At 36.7% G+C, this 23,014-nt stretch overlaps 1 protein-coding gene across 1 annotated transcript in view; it reads left to right on the forward strand.

Annotated features, from left to right (window-relative positions):
- Nucleotides 1-23,014, forward strand: part of HSD17B12 (hydroxysteroid 17-beta dehydrogenase 12) — a 171,863-nt gene that overhangs the window by 113,882 nt on the left and 34,967 nt on the right. Inside the window, exons 5-6 of the mRNA XM_010378061.2 lie at nt 17,345-17,409; nt 18,254-18,298. Coding sequence (XP_010376363.1) covers nt 17,345-17,409; nt 18,254-18,298 — 110 coding nt within the window. The remainder of the gene's footprint in view (nt 1-17,344; nt 17,410-18,253; nt 18,299-23,014) is intronic.

Here is a 23,014-nt window from a genome sequence, read left to right on the forward strand (position 1 = left end):
CTTGTTATTTCTGTTACTCTCTGTGTATATTTAGATATACAGTTGTCCCTGGGTATCTATGGGTATAGGTTCCAGGACCTCTGCAGATGCTCAAGTTCATTATATAAAATGCCTTAGTATTTGCATATAGCTTATGCACATCCTTTTGTATACTTTAAATCATCTCTAGATTACTTATAATACCTAAAACAATGCCTACATATCACTTCATTTGTGCAGATTTAATGTGTAGACACGCTGGTAAACTCAAGTTTTGGTTTTTGGAACTTTGTGGAATTTATCCCCCCCAATTTTTTGATTTGTCTCTTTTCTCCCCAATGTTTTTGACCCACTGTTGGTTGAATCCATAAATGTGGAGCTCACAGATAATAGGACTAATGGTAGTTATAGTGCGATAATCCTTTAAGGTGGATGGTGCTGACTCATTTCCATACAGTTGAGGAAATGAAGGCTTAGAATAGTTTATTCAGCCTTTTGTTCACTATTACCCCCCTGAGAAGACTTTTTAAAAAAAAAAATTTTTTTTTTTATTATACTTTAAGTTCTAGGGTACATGTGCATAACGTGCAGGTTTGTTACATATGTATACTTGTGCCATGTTGGTGTGCTGCACCCATCAACTCGTCAGCACCCATCAATTCATCATTTATATCAGGTATAACTCCCAATGCAGTCCCTCCCCCCTCCCCCCTCCCCATGATAGGCCCCGGTGTGTGATGTTCCCCTTCCCGAGTCCAAGTGATCTCATTGTTCAGTTCCCACCTATGAGTGAGAACATGCGGTGTTTGGTTTTCTGTTCTTGTGATAGTTTGCTAAGAATGATGGTTTCCAGCTGCATCCATGTCCCTACAAAGGACGCAAACTCATCCTTTTTTATGGCTGCATAGTATTCCATGGTATATATGTGCCACATTTTCTTAATCCAGTCTGTCACAGATGGACATTTGGGTTGATTCCAAGTCTTTGCTATTGTGAATAGTGCCGCAATAAACATACGTGTGCATGTGTCTTTATAGCAGCATGATTTATAATCCTTTGGGTATGTACCCAGTAGTGGGATGGCTGGGTCATATGGTACATCTAGTTCTAGATCCTTGAGGAATTGCCATACTGTTTTCCATAATGGTTGAACTAGTTTACAATCCCACCAACAGTGTAAAAGTGTTCCTATTTCTCCACATCCTCTCCAACACCTGTTGTTTCCTAACTTTTTAATGATTGCCATTCTAACTGGTGTGAGATGGTATCTCATTGTGGTTTTGATTTGCATTTCTCTGATGGCGAGTGATGATGAGCATTTTTTCATGTGTCTATTGGCTGTATGAGAAGACTTTTTAGCGATTTCTCCTAATCTAACTCTCATGAAATTTTAATACCACAAATACACTGTATATGCAGTTATGTACTATATGTATATCTCTGCTTTATAAAAAAAAAAAAATACAAATAAGATTCCCACTCCACCCTGACCAAGTTTCATCTGCTCTGTGGAGCTCTGCTCCAGTTGAAAACGGATTGTTTACAAGGGAAGGCACATAAAGATTGAGTGATTCAGCTGGGGTTCAGTCTTGTATTTTTTTTTCTTATGCCCCTTTTTGTTACATCTCAGCCACCTTGCTCTTATTACCAGAAACAGATGCTTTTATTTGGATAATCAGAATATTGAACTTTATTATGGAAACAATTCAGAAAATTGCATAGGAAAAAGAAAGGGCTTTGTTAACTTTCCCACCACTGTTTGAGAGTCATTTCTAGAAAGAAACAGGGCATCTAGTTCTGAAAAAAAAACTAAACTTCCTCATTAAATCTGTTTATCCCACTGCCAAAATTGGTGAGAACCAACTAATTGCCATTGTTTGTTTAGTTGGGCTATAAAAGTCAGATAAATTAAGATAATTTTTTAAAACATTTTCTAACATTTCTATAGTCATAAAGACCCCACCTGCCTTCCTCATTCTATAAAAGAATGGTCTTTTACATAATTTCCATAATAGATAAGACAATTATTAAAAATCAATTAAACAAGTATGGCCCCACATACTACTGTTGCACCTGGGGTTAGCCGTGGCTTTCACATGCTATCCTTTCCCAGCTCCTGCCTGGTCCATATCACACATCACCATGCCCTGTATACTGACACCACTATTCCCTCACTTATAGGAAGACCAGTAGGCAAAAATGAATGAGAACACAGGTCTGGTTTTTGCCTTTGTGTCTGCATGTTCTTAAATATACATATTGCCGGGAGTCCTTCACAATTTCCTCTTCCTTAGCCTAGATCTGGCATACATAAAGCACCACTGACATCTGTAAAAAATCTTGACTTCCTCAGCTTATATCTGGAATACATAAGTCACCACTGACATCTGTAAAAATCCAAATCAGCAATCGTAACTTATGGTTAGTATGGAAGCTGTCTTACTTCATCCTAACCTCCTTTCAAACTAGCGGTGGACTAGGGGATAAAGGCTAGTTTAGGCTGGAAGGGAGTTTGAGAATCCCTAATGAAAAGAGACTGAGGGAGAAAATCTTACTGCTTCTCTTGAACTTGTGCTCTTAGAGAATGACTTACTTTCAGAAATAGTTAAATTCATCACAATTGTGTTTAGTTTTACATAAACTTTAGCTGCTTTTCACAGAAACTGCAGATGCTCTGGGACTATGGCAGTGGCATTGGAAAACGTTGGGCATCAGGTTGCTGCAGGGCTGGAGGGTTGTACAAGGAACTCTTTGGCTGTTCTTTCCTACCCCCTATATGGAAAGGCTTCAATATGAGTTTAGGCATGATAGATCTGTTGAGGATGAGCATACAGGACACATGGTCTCTAAACACTTTTCCCCTGTTTCTAGAATCCTAGCACTTGTATCAATACATAAGCGTTGATATTTAGACATAAGGACTGATATTTTCCCAGGCCTCATACACTAATGAACCATTGTTTTGATAGCCTAGTTCCTTAGTAAGTTGCTGTGAGTTAACAATTTGTACCCCTCCACATTCATTCATTCATTCTTTCATCAGTGAACTAGAGATACAACAATGAACAAGAAAGCTATACTGGGCTGGGCACGGTGGCTCACACCTGTTATTCCAGCACTTTGGGAGGCCAAGGCGAGCGGATCACCTGAGGTCAGGAGTTTGAGACCAACCTGGCTAACATGACGAAACCCCATCTCTACTAAAAATACAAAAGTTAGCTGGGCAGGGTGGCGCACATCTGTAGTTCCAGCTACTCGGGAGGCTGAGACAGGAGAATCTTTTGAACCTGGGAGACAGAGGTTGCAGTGAGCTGAGATCGCGCCGTTGCCCTCCAGCCTGGGTGACAGAGTGAGACTCTGTCTCAAAAAAAAAGGAAAGCTATACTGCATTATTTATGTAGTATAATGTTCTAATAAGAAAAATAGTTATCTATGGGATAAGTGTTTTGAGTAGGGAAGGACAGGGTGTAATAAGAGTATATGGGGGACAGGGGAGTTGATACAGGGAAAAATAATAGTAGCTTGGCCTAGCCAGTGGGGTAGGAAAGAGAAGGATTCCAGAAACATTTATAAAGGAAGTAGATGAAGCAAGACTTTGTAAGAGATTCCAAGTGGGAAGGAGAAGAGAGAATTTATGGATGACTTTCAGCTTCTGGCTTGATCATCTGCATCAACACTGCCATTTACTGAAATGGAGAATACCTTGAGGAGCCTTTTGGGGAGTCAAGATCATTTAAAACTGGAAATCTGGGGTTCCTCTAAGATGTCTAAGTTGGCTTGTTAAGTTGATAGTTGGAGATATATATATATGTGTGTATTTATATGTATATATGTATCCAGATTTCAATAGAGCTCTGTTCTACAGATACAGTTTGGTGATTAGTCATCTATGAGTAGTAATTTCATTGAAACAGTGGGCCTGGAGATCATCCAAGGAGAATGGAGAGAATATAAAGAGAAAACTGAAGACAGAGCTCTTTTGAGTTTCCTTCCTTCTCATCAAAGGCTGCCTGGAATAGATAGCATGAAGCAGGTGATAGTTTTCTGCATGAACTCAGCACTGTTCAATAGAAATGTAACACAAGCCACATAGTAATTTTAGCTTTTCTAATAGCCACATTTTTTTTTTTAAAGTAAAAAGAAACAGATGAAGTTAATTTTTTTTTTCTTTTTTTTTTGAGACGGAGTCTCGCTCTGTTGCCCAGGCTGGAGTGCAGTGGCACGATCTTGGCTCACTGCAAGCTCTGCCTCTTAGATTCACGCCATTCTCCTGCCTCAGCCTCCCAAGTAGCTGGGACTACAGGCGCCCGCCACCACACCTGGCTAATTTTTTGTATTTTTAGTAAAGACGGGGTTTCATCGTGATAGCCAGGATGGTCTCGATCTCCTGACCTTGTGATCTGCTCGCCTCAGCCTCCCAAAGTGCTGAGATTACAGGTGAGCCACCACGCCTGGCCCAGATGAAGTTAATTTTTATGTATTTTAGCCTACTATATCTAAAATATTATTAATATTTCAATATATAATCAATACAAGAAAATTTTAAAATATTTTGCATTCTTTTTTAATACTAAGTCTTTGAAATCTAGTATATGTTTTCCACTTAACAGCATATCTCAATTCAGACTAGCCACACTTTTCAGTGCTCAGTAGCTACATGTGGCCAGTGGTTACTGTATTTGACATCTCAACTCTAGTTCACCTTGGCCATCTCTCATCCTCAGTTTGTATGAGAGAATTGTAAGTATAATTTTTTGATTTTTCTTAGCATTTAGCAGTGGTTCTCAACCAAGGACAATTTTGCAGTGTATGACAATGTTCTGAAACATTTCTGATTGTCCTTCTTGGCTAGGGGAGGGTAGTTCTACTGTTCCCTAGTGGGTAAAGGTCAAGGATGCTACTAAACATCCTATAATGTGTATAGGACAGCCTCCCACAGCAAAGAATGATCCGTCCAAAATATCAGTAGTGCTGAGGTTGAGAAACCCTGCTTTAAAGTTATACTGTCCTTAAACAGTTCAGATTGGATACTTATTGAAAGATACTCACACAACTTTGATTTTGATTTCTAGTTGGTTGCAAATCAATAATAAAAATAATTATAGCTAATGTTTACATAATCCTTTAAAGTGTATAGCTGAACTTTTGCATACATTATCTCATTAGCTGGGCTGTAAGTTTAGTTTTCTTCCTACTCTACCACAAATGTCTCCTTAATCATAAGATTTATGTAATTATTATTGACATTTATTAGCAAATATTTTACACTTGGATTGTAATTTTAATTTCTCAAGATTTTTGATGGAACTATTAAAATACTTCTGTGAGTTAAATTTTATTACTAGGTCATATTTCAACTCCATTCTTATGATTCTTTCACTAGTGTGGGTATAACCCTCTAGAACTTGTTGTGGGGAGGTCTGATATGTATGTTTTCTTACTCTTATGATTACCTGAATTTCTAGCTCCATCAACTTTCTTCTCTCCCTCATCCCCATCCATCCCACGTACTCTCACCTCTGTCTAGTAAGGGCAAAATAACTTAGTCTCCTTCCTCTGCTTATGCAATTCTCACTTTTATAACATTCCCTAAAATATTCTATGTATAGATTGATTTCTAGTAAGACCTAGGAATCCATATTAAGTCGTAGGAAGGAATTTTTTTCTACCAAGTTTTAATGAAACTAGTAAGGATAATAAGAAAAATAAATCAGCAGGGAACACCCCATTTGTTTGAATAGTGTTAAGCACCAAACAGTCAGTGCTTAATAAAGAAAATTAATATTTTCAGAATTACAAAGGAAAATGCTAAAACCCTTAGTCGTGAAAGAAACATTAAGTTTTCAGTAAGATAAGTGGAAAGAAAGCAGCCATGAATTGTGAGAATTTATCCTGAAAGGTTACTGTAACTTGATGAGACTATAAATGCTTAAGGTTGAGAAGTTAGATTCTTAACTCTGTTATGTAAAAAAACTAAGCATCTACTGTCTTCTTTCAGGCAAATGCCAAGAAATACAGATTTCAGAAAGCTTATAAAACTTTGGCTGTTTAGAGAAAATGACATCCTTACTGCTTTGAATAAGCAAACAATTGGTTAACAAAGTATGATTGCTGTAATGCTTACTTGATTCCTTAGGAGAGACTCTCGTGTGTGCTCCAGATTGGTTTGGAGGACTTTGCACAATACTTCTCAGGGAGGCGTAATTTACCAAGGCCAAAGGAGTAGGCTTGGATTTGAAGTATGCCACAGACAATACTTTTTTCAAATTCCACTACTATGACTTTTTTAACTTTGTGAGATTCTGTATTATAGAAGGAGAAAGAAAGGTCCTCTTGGAAAAATATACTTAGTTTGCGATTCATTTAAAAAATCAACCAAAGCTTTATTCAAGCTTTTAATGCATTCTAGACAAGAATTTCCCCATGCCAGATGCTCTCAAGGCCTTCTCTGCCCATAGTGTTAATGGTGTATACAAGTTGTAGCATCAAGAGAATCAGCTGGTACAAGGTGACCTGTGTTGCCCTACTGGCTTAGTGCATTCAGGACTTTTGTCATCCGTCGACTTTTTTGATTCTTTCCATACACATTGCTCATAATTTTAAGAAGCCTCAGTTTAACAACAACAACATGTGTAGATAATAAAGGTCAGTTGATTGCAAAGAATCACTGATTGCCAAAGCTGGACTAGAACGTATTGTTCTTTTTTCTTCCTGTGCCCTTTATAAGTGAACACTTGCTCCACTAATGTTCTTGGTGAATTATTTTTTAATTAGTGTCCTTCCTTTTTCAGCTGAATGCAAACTCTTTGTTATCCTTCCCTGTGCAACCACTTTCCTCATTAAACCTTGTGGATTTGGGGGAGCAATTGTGTTGCATTTTTCTCCCGAAAACCTGATGTTTCCCAGAAGGTTCTGGGATAGATAATAGTTGAATATAAATATTTTATTTACTAAACTAAAAGATAGTTTGAGCAAAGATACCCATCAGAGTTAAGATCAGAGTAACTCTGTCTCTGTGTATACTTACATTTTCAAAGTTTCTTAACAAAAGACCCAGGAGTATTATTAGCTACTTGGGGAAAGGACTAGTTAGCTTCCAAATGGCAAACTCCCAATTAATTGGTTTGGGATCCAGAGATGGCTTCCTTATAATTCAGTCCCCAGAGAAGCAAAGGAAGAGGAATAGATGTAGGCCTAGGAGAGAGAACCAAAGCACTATAGGAACAGTGCTGAGAAAAACTTTTCTAGGATTGCTTGGAAGGAAGGGAAATGGAGCATACTAGGAGTTTATGCAGCTTCCTGCTCCCTGTTGATTAAGGAAGTCACAAATAAAAGAGTCTTATTTCTTTAGAGGCTTTAGAAATACGTAATGCTACAGATTCTCTTCTTGCTGTTCTCAGTGTTACAATTCGTTTTAAATTGCTCTCATTTGAAGTGTAAACACCTCTAAAGGGCTAATGGCACCTGTCATTTAATTCTTATTGGAACTAGTATATTCAGTCTATTCCTTGTCTACTTCTTGCTGGGTCAGTTGGCTATTTTAGTTAGTGAAAGACATGGAAAAGTCATTTTAAAATGGAGAACGATAGTCTTAAAAAAGGAAACTATGTGGTAGGTTGATAATCAGTGGGGTGCAGAGATGTAGACACGCAAAAGGACAAAATAAAATTATGTTGAGAGAGCACCAAAGGTAAACTTCATGTAGTTAGAATTATTATCCCCTACCCCCCATCCTTTTTTTCTGTAGCCCAGTATATGAGGATCAGGCTTAAGAAAGAGCAGATGCTATTATTCTAGGTATATAGGAAAGGGTTATAGGAGGATCATGGGATGATAGTTTGGGGAAAGGGCAGGATATAACTTTTGTGCTTTCTAAGGGTATAAAACACTTCCAAAACTTCCCTTTTGTAATACTGCAATCACATTTTGTTGCTAACCACCCAGAGTTACTGCAGACTCCACAGGTTCAGGAACACAGCCCCCAACAAAACTGCCCTCACTTCACATGCTAGCCACAAGTTTGGAGATCTTCAGACTATCTACACTTTTGATAAACTGGCTACAAATTAGTGGGTTCCTGTGACACCCTCAGGTTCAATAATTAGCTAGAGTGATTCATGGAACTCAGGCAAGCACTCTACTCATGATCTTATAGTTTTATGACGGATAAAAGTCAGGATTAGTCAAATGAAGAGACACCACAGGGCAAGGTCTGGGGGCAGTCCCCAACACAGAGTTTGTAAGCCCTGTCCTGGTGGGGTCAGGACACCTTACCTTCCAGGCACATCCTTGTGTTCAGCCACCAGGAAGCTCTACCGGCCTTCAGTTTTTATTGGGGGTTTCATTATGCAAGTAGGCATGATTGATTGAATCACTGGCCATGTGGTTTAACTTGATCTCCAATCCTCCTCTCTTTTCTTTAGGTTGGGCTGGCTTAAAGCCCCAGCCCTCTAGTCACAGAGTTGGTCTTTCTGGTGTTCAACCCCCATCCTGGGTCGTGTTGATTCCACTACTGAGTATATATCAAGAAGGAAGAAAATCAATATATTGAAGAGATATCTGCACTCTATGTTTATTGCAGCACTATTCACAGTAGCCAAAATATGGAATCAACCTAAGAGTCTATCAGCAGGTGAATGGATAAAGAAAGTATAGTATATGTACACAATAGAATATTATTCAGCCATGAAAAAAAAAAAAAACTGGAAATCCTGTCATTTGCAGGAACATGATGGAACTGGAGGTTATTATGTTAACTGAAATGAACCAAGCCCAGAAAGGCAAATATCACATGTTCTCACTCATATGTGTGAGCTTAAAAAGTAGATCTCATGAAGATAGAGAGTACATTGGTGATTACCAAAGGCTAGGAATGGTGGGGTGGGAATAAAGAGAGGTTGATTAATGGGTACAATTGTCTAATTAGATGGAAGAAATAAGACCTGGGTTAGATCATCAGGATGACTATAATCCATTGTATATTTCAAAATAGCTGGAAGAGAATAATTCAAATGTTCCTAGCAAAAGAAAATATAAAGATTTAAGGTTATAAATATCCCCGTTACCCTGATTTGATTATATGAATGTACCAAATTATCACGTGTACCCTGGAAACTTGTACATTTAACATGTATCAGTTTTAAAAATAAAAACACAGATGTGATCCAAGGGCCTGCCATGAATAAGAAAGACACTCTCATCAGGAAATTCCAGTGGTTTAGAACCTCCATCCTATTAACAAAGATCAGACAAAATGTTAACTGTAGAGTACCTTTTCTTTCCTTTTTGTTGATTGATTCATTCAATCAACCGTATATTAATTCATTAAACAAGTAAAATTCCAGAGCTATAACAGTAGACAAAAGAAATACTGTTTCTGCTTTTCTGGAAGATAGCCATGGAACAAGTGGTGGGAACGTGTTGCATGTAATGAAGGAGTATGTTACTAAGAAAGCTAAGGGTGTCACAGATAGTATCCCTGAGAAAGTTATATTTAAGTGGAAACCTGAAGGCTGAATAATACTGGGAGAATAGACATGGGAAGGGTTTCCAGGTGGAGGAAACGGCATGTACAAAAGGCCTAAGGTGAATGTGCTTGGTGTGTTGGTAGAACTGACAAAAGCCCTGTGAATCCAGAGCAGAGGTTTCAAAGGGGACAGTAGCAAGAGATGATTCTGGGGATTAAGCAGACCCAGATCATGAAAGTCTGAGAAAAGCAAGACCATAAGTTTCGTACAATGGGAAACCATTTTAGAATTGTAAGCATGACTTGACAACATATTAGAATTTTAGAGAGATTCTGACTCCCACATGGAACAAGACAAGAATTGATAGGAGGAGGCCAGTAAGACTATTTCAGCAGTGAGACATGAGATGATGATAATTTACATTAGGAGGATAGCAGAAGTGAAATGACAAAGAGGGGTGTTTAGGAAATAGAAATAGCACCAATTTCTGATGAGGGTCCTCATCGGAGGTCTTGAGTGAAGAAGAAGGAGGAGGAGGAGGAGGAGGAGGAGGAGGAGAAGAAGAAAAGTAGAAGAATGGTTTTGTGTTTTTTAAATCATTATTGCCGACATGTATTGAGCACTCTTTCATGCCAGCCACCATGCTAATGAATTTTGTTTAATCCTCAACAACCCTATAAGGTAGATATTGATATTTCTATGCCCGTTTTACAGAGAAGAAACAGTTATAGAGTTAGACATTGTCCAGAATTAGATGACTAGCAGTTAACAACTTCCAGGTTCTGACTTGAGCAACAGGGTACCATTTCCCTAAGACAAGAAACCCTGGATCAGGAGCAAAGTCTGTTGAGAAAAATGATGATTTCACTTTGGGATATGTTAAGCTTAAGAGAGTGGTGAGAAAGCCAAGTAGGGATTCAAGTAGTTGAGTCGCTGGGCACACATGCCCTTCCTTGCTAGAAGGGAACCTTCTTTGTGTTAAATGTTGAAGAAGCCTGGTGTAGACAATCATGGCAAACAGAATAGGTGCATGGATTTTTTTTTTTTTTTTTTTTTAATGTGCTAGGAGACTCATCAGGAACATTACCAGACTAAGTATAGTGCCTTGTAGTTCCGTTAGATATGTTGGCTGAGATTGGATTTGTAAAGTGAGCATAGGACTTTTAGAATTCATGTTTATTTCCGTTTACTTGAAAACCGCTTGCTAATGGTATTAATTAAAGCAGAACCTTTTACTTAAAACTGGGTAATTAGCTCTGTTATTTCAGAAATATAAATAGAACTGTAAGTCATGAAATTGATGAATGTTCTTCCCACCAGCTAACATTTAACTACCAACCTCATGTCATCTTTCTTCATTCCCTCTTCCAATTTTATGTATAGCAAATCTTACCTAGTTTTGTAATGAAGATCATGTAGCAATTTATAATTAAACAGTGGAAGTGAAATGTTCTGTTGTTGCTTCTGATTCAGTCTTAATTTTTCAATTTCTGATTAAAGCACTGCAAATTTAAAGCCTTGTAAACTCTCTTTTATTTGGAAATTGCTACTCACAAATGTATGAAAACTGTAAAGTTTGCAAAATGTTTTACATGGTGTTCCAAATATCATCTGTCAGAGTATGAACATGTGCTAGCTAAAGCAATATGTTAAATAAGGCAAAGATGGAATTTACTTTGCATCACTTTCCAAACTCTCTCTATAGGCTGTAAGAGTGGATCTAATTGAATGAAATAAAGAGGGTAGAGGAGCAATGAGGATAAATGTAATCAGTATAAATAGCAGCAGCTCTGGTTAACTGATGCCCAGAGTCCACTCTCTCAGAAGGATCGCTCCACTTTGATGCTGGTCATACATAATAAAAGCAGGGTACTTTGGGCTTGGGCACAAAATAGGAGTTGGATAAATTTTTGTTGAATAAATGACCATGCAACAATAACAACTCTTCGTCTTCCATTTATTAACATATTACTATGTCCCAGGCATTGGGTTAAAGATAGTATGTGTATGATCTCATTTAATTCTTAAATTACTATCCCCATTTTGTGTCTAAGGACAATGAGGCAATCACTAGTCTCTTGTTAGGAGCTGGTAGTAGTGGAGCTGGGACTGAAACCTGGTTCTGTTAGGACTCTGGGGTCTGTACTCTTTTAGTTCAAAAATGTAAGACAGGAAGTTTCCCCCACTTTTGGTATATACACTGTTAGTAAAGTGTCCGTTTTAAAAATTCAGTTTGTTTTGAAATATAATGAGGTAGCAGCATTTTTAAAATCTCTTTTCATTAACTCTGAGTGCTGGAACTGGATTAGCATTTATAACCACAAATGTTACTGAAATATAAACTTTCTGCTTTGATACAATGAGAAGGAAACAGGAGGGGATACTTTGCATTATGTGATGTATGTCGGGAAGCCCGGCCATTAGGCAACATATTTGTAAACCACCTTAATTTCCTATATCTCTGATTAATCTGGAAAAAGAAGCAGGTTGAAGGTGATCTGTAGAGGGCTACCTGTATCTGTTAGAATTGTTTGTTCAAATGGATTTTTAATTTCTAGTAATTTATTGTTGTTTGCTCCTCTCTCATGCCCAACCCAGATACCAAAAATCTAATTTTCTGATGACATCATTTTATCTCTATAGCAGCTGGCTTTGAGAGAGGAGTCTAAGTTCAGTGAGATCAACAGCAAATGAACTTAGAAGAAACAGAAATCTTGTAAATATTCTTTTTTTTAAGAATGTGAAATTTGGAAATGATTTTTAAAGCAGTATAATTTAGAAATTATATATATATATGTGTGTATGTGTATGTGTATGTGTATGTGTGTGTGTGTGTGTGTGTGTGTGTGTGTGTATAAAATTCAGAATTACTCCGTGGATTTCCTGTGTCTTTAAAATGCAACACACAATGATATTAGTGTTTTTTGAGGTTCTGGATGGGGGCCGAGGAGAGCGTAGCTAAGCATGGCCTCTGTCAGTTCTTCTTTGCAAGGATCGACTCTTAGGAGAATGGCTCCTCTGCCCTCCACCACCTTTTCTTTCCACTTCCTTTGGTGTTATTCTTAGTCTGTTTTCACCTGTTCTCTGCCTGCCTCATCTCTTCTGTAGAGCTCTTCCCAGTCTTAGACCTCTAGTCAGAAACCAATGGGAAAGATTTTGTTGCTGTCCAACACCCTACAGTGACTGGGATGGTGGTGGGAATTCCGTGATGACATAGATATCTATCTGTTGTTTCCTGAGAGACATCATGTGTTGTTACACAATAAAAAGGTTTTTCGGGTCACTGAAAAAAAATGTTTAAATCTGTCTCTGGCGCCTCACTTGAAGAATTCAAGAAAACTCACTAATAAACATGTTTAATGCTAATTTAAGACGCGACCATTTAGAAGGGATTTTCAACTATCTGAATAATGTTGGAACAACATGTGCCATTGTTTGGTTTGGTGAATCCTATAATGAATCCTGTAATATGTAAAGATGGCATCGCGTGAACCCATTCTTAATGAGATTAAATTATAATGGGAGTATTTTCATCCTTCACTCCTACTCAAAGCCTGTTCTTTCTTTTGCAATTCCCTGAAAGCTTTTTGCCTGCTGTTTGGTTATTGCTGCCACCTGACGTCTCAAAATAAAATTGCAGTGGGTTTGCTTTTTCCAAAAGATTCGCACTGTTCTGCATTTTATGGAAATAAGTATTTGAGAGCCACAGTTTTTTCTCTATATTCCTAAATAAGAGCATTCTGAAGTGATTCCCTGTGGTAGGGAGATCATGCATATCATTCATTCCACAAGCAAAAGGTGGAACTAATAGTGCAGGAGGGAATGTAGGAGTCCTAATCCCTAGAATAGGACAAATTGCCATTGTGACCTTGGTGTGTACTTCACCTCATAAAATTGGACTCAGCGCTCTTAACAGCCTTATTCTGGCTTTAACGTTGTTTTATTGTGTGTACTTTTTTTATAAAAGCATAGCCCTTCTCCACAATACTATTTATTTTTTTGGACTAAAGTTCTCAGTGTTGAACAGGTTTTCTCTCTTTTTTTTTAAACTGATACATACTATTTCTACATATTTATAGGGTACATGTGATATTTTATTACATGCAGAGAATGAGTAATGGCCATGTCAGGGTGGCTGAAGTATTTATCACTTTGAGTATTATTTCTATGTGTTGGGAACATTAAAAGTCCTCTCTTCTTGCCATTTTGAAATATACAATACATTGTTGTTAACTATAGTCACCCTACTCTGCTATTGAACATTAAAACTTATTCCTTCTATCTAACTATATGTACCCACTAACCATCCTCTCTTCATCCCTCACCCACCCACACACACCTGCCCCACCTTCTGGTATCTATTATTCTACTCAACGCCATGAGACCAACTTTTTTTAGCTCCCACATATGAATGAGAACATGCAATATTTGTCTTTCTGTGCCTGGCTTATCTCACTTAACACAGTGACCTCCAGTTCCATCCATGTTGCTATAAATTATAGGATTTTATTCTTTTTGTGGCCAAATAGTATTTTATTGTGTATATATACCACATTTTTCCTTATCCATTTATTTGTTGATGGACACTTAAGTCAATTCCTTATCTTTGCTGTTGTGAATGGTGCTGCAATAAACATGGGGGTGCAGGTATCTATTTGATACACTGATTTATTTTCCTTTGGATAAATACTGGTAGTGGGATTGTTGGATCATATGATAGTTCTATTTTTAATATTTTGAGAAACCTCCATACTGTTTTCCATAGTGGCTATACTAATTTACATTCCCACCAACAGTGGATAAGAATTCCGCTTTCTCTGCATCCTTGCCAGCATCTGTTATTTTTTGACTTTTTAATAACAGCTACTCTAACTGGGGTAAGATGATATCTCATTGTCATTTGGATTTGGATTTCTGTGATGATTGGTGATGTTGAGCATTTTTTCATTTATCTGCTAGCCATTGGTATGTCTTCTTTTGAGAAATATCTATCCACATCCTCGGCCCACTTTTTAATAAATTTACTTGTTTTTTAAACTGTTCAGTTGTTTGAGTTCTTTGTGTATTCTAGATATTAGTCCCTTGTCAGATGGATAGTTTGCAAATATATTCTCCGATTCAACAGGTTGTCTCTTCACTCTGTTGATTATTTCCTTTGCTGTGCAGACGCTTTTTGGTTGAATATGTTTTCTTATAGAGCTATGTTAAATAGATGTTCACATTTTCATTGTTTGCATAGATAGCTTTGATAGCTTTCCTTTGCTCAATTATCAGAGACACAGCTGAAGATTCTGTTGTTTTTTTGGATTTTTTTTTTGAGACAGAGTCCCGCTCTGTCACCCAGGCTGGAATGCAGTGGCGTGATCTCGGCTCACTGCAACCTTCATCTCCTGGGTTCAAGCAATTCTCCTGCCTCAGCCTCCCAAGTAGCTGGGACTACAGGCATGTGGCACCGTTCCTGGCTAATTTTTTGTATTTTTAGTAGAGATGGGGTTTCACCCGTCTAGACCATGTTAGCCAGGATGGTCTAGATCTCCTGACCTCGTGATCTGCCCACCTCGGTCTCCCAAAGTGCTGGGATTACAGGCATGAGCCACCACGCCCAGCGACTCTCTATTGTTAATACAGCCATAACCAGAATAACACTTCTCTACTTGCTTAGTTATTCAGGGACTTCCTTTGCTTAACTTTGTACTTATAGTACATGTTAAGATTACAAAGTCAACTGTGCTGCTTGCAAAGTTCGTAGATTTTTTTTTTAAAAAAATGAAATCTGGATTTTAAAAGATTTATAATTACACTGTTCAATTTTCTTTTACATTTTGAAATATAGCATTAATATTCTCATAGGCTAGAGGGAAATCTGAAGAAAGTTTTCTTGATATGGAGAGTGAAGGGAGATAGTTTACTGTATGTCATGAAATTTTTTAAAATTCTGATGAATATTACAACTTGGCAAAGCCTTTCCTGGAAGATTCTGTTATCTTAAACTGATGTAAAGAATATTTTGTTTATGTGCAATATTTTAGCAGATATTTTGGGTTTTGCTGTTTCTTTTAGTCGTATTGTAAATTATTCATCCTTTGTAATTCTGTAAGTGGTTAAAGTCAAGTGAACATGAAGCCTTACCTTCAACTAGTTTTGGCCTAATTGTTAACAGATCTTTTATAGAATTGAATCTTGGGATGCCTGGTAGGTGGAGAACCTATTGAATAAAATAAAAATGGATTTGGACCTTCTGTTATTAATTATGTTTAGATACTATCCCTATTCAGATGAGTATGAATCCTAATTTAATAAAGTTTGCTTTGTCATAGTCTTTTGCTTACATATTTTCTGACAAGTTTCAGTGGGATTGTTGTAAAATCTTGCGACCTACAGCCTCAAGTGATTGGCTTATAATTAAATATAAAACCCTTACTGAGTTCCTTTGAAACTATTAATTTTGTTAGACTATTGAAAAGTTATTGTTACTACTATCAGGTTTATCTGGCATATTTCCTTATAGGCTGTAACAGACTGATCATAATGTCATCATCTGCTTGCAACTGAAATTTCTCTTTTTTAAATACTTCATAATTTTATTAAACATTGCTATGAGATTTTTGCTTATTATTCAAGTTTTTTTTTTTTTTCTGAATTGAATACTGGATAAAGGTGTATGAAGGTTTTAACATAGTGGTTAAAAGCCTAGTCTCTGAAGCCAAATTTCCTGAGTTTGAATCCTGGCCTACTTTGCTCTATCACCTTGGGCAATTTATTTAACTGCTGTGAACTTCAGTTTCCTAACATGTCAGAGGAAAATAATAATAGGAACTACCTAATAGGGTTGTTGTGATGATTAAGTGTAGATAGGCAGATAGATAGATCATCTATCTCATGAGTTACTTATTTAGTTAAATTCTAAGATATTTTATTTATTGATTGATACCTGCAAATATTCCTTATTCTGGGATTGTCTTTGTCTTTCTAGGTCTAGGGAAAACCATAGGATATTCGAGTATTAAAATATTACGTCTACATATATATAGGTTTATTCATATCTTGTCCATTGTCTTATAGCCCCAACTTTAGGTGATTGGGAAGGTAAGGGGGTACGGTAAAAGAAAAATTAAGACATGACCTCAACTTTTGAAAGATGGTTTATTGGAGACATTTAGTCTGACCTACTCCCTTGGCCACCAGAAAGAAGCCTTCCCTCACTTTCCAGTTGAAGTCAGGCTCTGCGGAAAAGGCTCCTATGGCACTGTGCTCTGTCATGAAATAATTGTTTGTTTCTTTCTTTTCCTACTAGATTGTATGCTCCATGATGCCAACATTTCCACCCCCCCCCCCCCCACTTTTTAAAGTTCCTAGCACATGTCTTACTCAAAAGTGTATGGCACATATTTGTTGAATTATTAAATGAACTCATTCTGGAGCAGAACAAAATGTGATGCGTATTGTACATGACTTATCCCAAATCACATGTTTTCTGAAAACTGTTATAACTAGAACTCAAGTTTCCAGTATCCTGGACAATAGTACTTTCCACTCGTTCTACTACACTCTGAAAATTTAAGGTCTAGAGAAGAGTTAAGTAATATCTCCAAATAACAGTATGATAGATGCAGAATATACAAATCCCAAAGGGCTATGGAAAGTGAGAGGCAAGTATAAGTTCTGTCAGTTGCTGGATGGTAAGTACAGGAAGGTTTAATGAAGGAAGAGACATTTGAGTTGGACTTTTAAGGATAGATTTTGGATAGAAAGGTGTGGAAAAGGTTATTCTAGCCATAAACAGTATTTTATATAATTACATATATATCATATTAGTCTTGATATCTTTAATGTCATTATTTTAATAAATCTTTAAAATATACCTATGTTACTCAGCTAATGATCTTGTTCTATTTCAGTGAACAACGTGGGAATGTCGTATGAGTATCCTGAATACTTTTTGGATGTTCCTGACTTGGACAATGTAAGTCTTTCTTTGTATATCATGGTAACAAAAAGAATGCATGCAGGTATTGGTATAACGATTCACACTATGACACTGGAGTCCAGCTGCCTGTGGTTCACACCCTGGCTCTTCTGCTTACTACCTGAGTTCCCTGGGTATGGGCCTAGCCATGCTTAGTCTCAGTTTCCTTGCTCATAAAATGGGCAGCTTCATAGGGATATTAGAAGGATGGAATGAGAAAATGTTTATCACCTCACTTATACAGTGCTAGATTCAAATAATAGCTCTAGTTTTGTTATTACTCTTATTTTTGTTTGTGTTATATCAAAATAGATCTGTTTTAAGTTTTAGGATTCTAAACATCAACTTAAAAATTGCAAATATGTTAATATACAGTACCATAATTGATTCAGGTAAACCAGCTCTACCAAAATGAAAGTGACATCCTTGATGCATGCATAATCCTTTACTGAAAACGAGAAAAGCATATCATTGAAGGACTATGTAAAATTTTAAAAATTATTGAAAATCCTAGGTTCAGTGATTTCTATGCTCCGTACTAGCAGAAAGGAGATTGCAAAGTATTCTATTTATTTTAGATTTAATGTGTTGTTTTGCTTCCAGATTTTACTTGCACATATACTTTGGATTCTGCATGTTAGCATCACTTATCACCTTAGTTAGGAAAGTATAACACTGAGAGTAAAATAAAATCTGCCTCTCTACCCCAGCTCTTGTCATTTTTCCAAAATCTCTGTAATATCTGGAGAAATATTTAATGCTTCTCTAGATTGCCTAAGTAGATATTTAATAGGGTCACTTTCATCATCAAGTATATATAAAATTCTCAATTTTTTTGCAGGTGATCAAGAAAATGATAAATATTAATATTCTTTCTGTTTGTAAGGTAAGCAGCCTCGTTATAAAGATGTCATCCTTTTTTGGTTCTTTCTATTTAAAAACACTGACATAATCAGCTTGTTCACCTGCATCTACTCTTGTTTAGATGCAGATACATGTATTCCAGATAAAAGTGGTCTATTAACTTATTTCTTCAGAAAGTGTAAAGAACTGAAGACCAAGCAGGTGCTTGTATGATTTGACTTTTCATTTATTTTTATTTTATTTAATTATTTAATTTTTTATTTCCATAGTTTATTGGGGAACAGGTGATGTTTGGTTACATGAGTAAGTTCTTTAGTGGTGATTTGTGAGATTTTGGTGCGCCCATCACTTGAGCAGTACACTCTGCACACAATTTGTAGTCTTTTATCCCTTACCCACTTCCCATCCTTTTCCCCTGAGTCCCCGAAGTCCATTGTATCATTCTTATGCCTTAGCATCCTAGTAGCTTAGCTCCCTCTTATGAGTGAGAACACAGGATGTTGGTTTTCCATTCCTGAGTTACATCACTTAGAATAATAGTCTCCAGTCTCATCCAAGTTGCTATAAATGCCATTAATTCATTCCTTTTTATGACTGAGTAGTATTCCATCATATATATATACGTATATATATGCCATATATATATAATATATATATATACATATATATATCTCACAGTTTCTTTCTCCACTTATTGATTGGTGGGCATTTGGATTGGGTCCACGCTTTTGCAATTGTGAATTGTGCTGCTATAAACTTGCATCTGCAAGTATCTTTTTTATATAATGACTTCTTTTCCTCTGTGAAAACACCCAGTAGTGAGATTGCCAGAACAAATGGTAGTTCTACTTTTGGTTCTTTAAGGAATCGCCACACTGTTTTCCATAGTGGTTGTACTAGTTTACATTCCTACCAGCAGTGTATGAGTGTTCCCTGTTCACTGCCTCCATGCCAACACCTATTATTTTTTGATTTTTTAATTACTGCCATTCTTGCTGGAGTAAGGTGGTATGGCATTGTAGTTTTGGTTTGTATTTCCCTAATCATTAGTGATGCTGAGCATTTTTCCATATGTGTGTTGGCCATTTGCATATGTCTTCTGAGAACTGTCTATTCATATCCTTAGCCCACTTTTTGATGGGGTTATTTGTGTTTTTCTTGCTAATTTGTTTGAGTTCATTGTAGGTTCTGGATATTAGTCCTTTGTCAGATGCATAGATTGTGAAGATTTTCTCCCATTCTGTGGGTTGTCTGTTTACTCTGCTGATGTTCCTTTTGCCATGCAGAAGAGTTTAGTTTAATTAATGAAGTCCTAACTATTTATTTTTGTTTTTATTGCATTTGCTTTTGGGTTCTTGGTCATGAAATCCTTGCCTAAGTCAATGTCTAGAAGGGTTTTTCCAATGGTATCTTCTAGAATTTTTATAGTTTCAGGTCTTAAATTTAAGTCCTTGATCCACCTTGAGTTGATTTTTGTATAAGGTGATAGACAGGGATCCAGTTTCATTCTTCTACATGTGGCTAGCCAATTATCCCAGCACCATTTGTTAAATAGGGTGTCTTTCTCCACTTTATGTTTTTATTTGCTTTATTGAAGATCAGTGGGCTGTAAGTGTTTGGCTTTATTTCTGGGTTCTCTATTATGTTCAGTTGGTCTGTGTGCCTATTTTTATACCAGTACCATGCTGTTTGGTGACTATGGCGTTACAGTGTAGTTTGAAATCAGGTAATGTGATGCCTCCAGATTTGTTCTTTTTGCATAGTCTTTTTCTTTTCTTTTTTCTTTTTTTTTTTTTTTTTTTTTGGTTATGTGGACTTTCTTTTGGTTCCATATGAATTTTAGGATTGTTTTTTCTAGTTCTGTGAAGAATGACGGTGTTATTTTGATGGGAATTTCATTGAATTTGTAGATTGCTTTTGGCAGTATGGTCATTTTCACAATATTGATTCTACCCATCCATGATCATGGCATGTGTTTCCATTTGTTTGTGTCATCTATGATTTCTTTCAGCAGTGTTTTGTAGTTTATTAAATGCTTTTTGTTTATTAAATGCCTTCTATGTGCAAGCACTGTGGTAGGTATTGGGACTACAAAAACTTAGGCTGGTGACTTATTTTTACAAAGACTTAATCCACACTCTATTTGTCACTGATAAATTGTTTCCATTTTGTCTTCCCCGTGGTTCTTTTCAGTTGAGGAACTTAAATGTTGTGATAAAGCATTGTATGGGGAATATGGAACTATAAAGTAATGGGTGTGATTTTTAATAGTCACTCATAATAACTTGTCTGGTTGCTAGTTGCTAAGCACGTGTTATAGTCATGTCACACGTATGTGCCAACAAAAAACAACAAGCCAATACCTGCCAAAAGAAGGAATACTTAGCGAGTATGAGCATCTCAACACCTTTTTTTCTTATATTGTATTAGTAACTATAAAAATATACTGTACCTTGGTTATACATACCAGAGCAGTGAAAAAAAATTGCCTGAGGCAGAATTCTCATGGGCAGTATCAGATACTTGAAATTTGAACATACTCATAGAAAGCCAAATCCATTTTCAATAACTCATATATACTAGTTTAAGGAAATTCAAAACATGTTTAACTCAATGTTTAACTTTGTTGTTATTAGCCAAGTTTTTTTCTCATGTAAGATTCAGTTTAAGTGAGGTAAACTAATTACAAGTGGACCTGTGAGTGAGTCTGGATTAAGACTCTCATGCACAAAATTGATGCTTTTAAAACATGGCTAACAGGAATATATCTAATAGTCCCAAGATCATTTTAAGGGCTCTCAAAATGTTACTGTTGTTCTTAAACTCAGAGCTGATACAGATTTTAATAATATGTGGAACTATGACTTTATTTTTTAGCAAGCAAAGGTTTTTGATCAAAGTTAATATCACTTCTAGTCTACAACTTATATATTTTATAATTTTTGCCTTTTGAAATGACCAATGTGTACTATTATTTTGATATACCTTTTCTGGTACATTTGGCCAAGTGCTTGAAAATAATAAGTGTTAAAAACAATGTACATGTGTTTCATAATATCTTGTGCTGAGTTAATGATAAAATATGTTTGTTTCAGTTTTATTTTCTAGAATTGTTAAAACTAATTTCAGAGTAGTCTTCTGATAATTTTAACGCCTCTGTCAGATAAACCATGTAAGCCATTTACTTTAGATCCATTAGTATTTTCTCTTATAATCTCCTGCTTGTCTACACTTACATGTTTGTATACTCTTATGGTGTAAAACCCTGGCCTCTTCTGTCTCTATGAACATGCCATCCCTTGGCTTGCAGTCTGCAGAAAACTAATGATAGAAAGCCAAGGTCCTGGCCTTAATCTGTGAGAATCAGTCATCCTGCTGTGATTCATGGTCACAGACTTTATCCTTCATGCAGCATCTGAGCACAGATCAGCATGTTCAGTGGTCATCACGGTGAGCCTCTGCTTAAAGACCAAATGGGGGAAAGTATGGATAAAACAGCACAAATCGAAGAGCACCATAGAGTAACTTTCAGTGTTTTAAATATAATGACGAAATAAAAATGAGATATGATTTTTAATATCTTGACAAATTATAAAATGCTTCTCCCACCTCTTCATCCTTCCTCTTCTTCATTCTTTATTGACATTGGCATATATACTTGTTCCCATGAAATGATTTAGTGGAGACAAATGCTAATTTATTAAACACTTGCATGCCATATTGATGGTAAGTATCATTGGCAGAACTGGATATCTACTTACAATTTTTATACATAAGCTTTATTTTGCAAACCTAATCCCATTTAAAAAGCACTAAGGGAGTTTGCTATTTAAAGCACTTCTTCATGGAGCCAAATAAGCATCCCTTCATTCATCTTTAGTATGAATCTGAATTTTCCTGTTCCTTTGTGAAATGTATGTCTAATAGAAAACAAATCAAAACTCTCAAGGTATGGAATCAATGGATCATGGAATTAATACCATCTGGAGGCTTAGCCAATTAGTTTTTGTTGTACTATATGCAGAATCAATGTAGTTGACATCTCTGAGCACAGTTGACTGGTGACCATTCAGATATGGAAATGGCTTGACTGGAGCAGTGGGAGGTGAGTGATGTGCAGTGGCTAACCAGCAGGTAAGAAAAGGAAGTTAGGGCATGATTGTGCAAGTGCTTGAGTGCTGTGCTCAACAGGCTAGAGAGCCACAGAAAGCCTTCAAGCAGATGTAAGGTGTGATCTGATCTATGTTTTAGAAAGGCAGTTCTAATGGCAGAATGACATGGTAATAGGTGTTTTATGATGCATGTGTTTTTCTTATTTTTACTGAGAGAAAGGCATTCACCTTGACGAAATTTTGTGTGTAACGCTCCCAGGTTTAGGGCTCTTTGATGCTGCTGTGATTTGCCCTATAATATATTTGGATGAATTACACCTATTGTTCTTTAGTTGACTGTGTTACGTTGCCAGGGACAGGGCCACATTTTCAGTAGCAATGGCTGTTTGGAGCCCTGGGGTAACTTAAAAGAAGATGAAAATTGGTGCAGCTACAGAATCTCCAAAGGTTTTATTGTGGCTGGACATCAGGGGAACTGGGGCATGGATGTCTGCAGCCTAACGCCACAATGACTTTCTCAGAAAAGACCTGTATAAGGAAGAGAACAACCTCTTCTCACCATCAGTGTTGGGCCAGGTTTTATCTCCTCACTACACTACATGACAGGGAATAACTGGCTGAGGAGT

The sequence above is a fragment of the Rhinopithecus roxellana genome, chromosome 15 (genome assembly GCF_007565055.1).
Source record: "Rhinopithecus roxellana isolate Shanxi Qingling chromosome 15, ASM756505v1, whole genome shotgun sequence".
Taxonomy (NCBI): Eukaryota; Metazoa; Chordata; class Mammalia; order Primates; family Cercopithecidae; genus Rhinopithecus; species Rhinopithecus roxellana.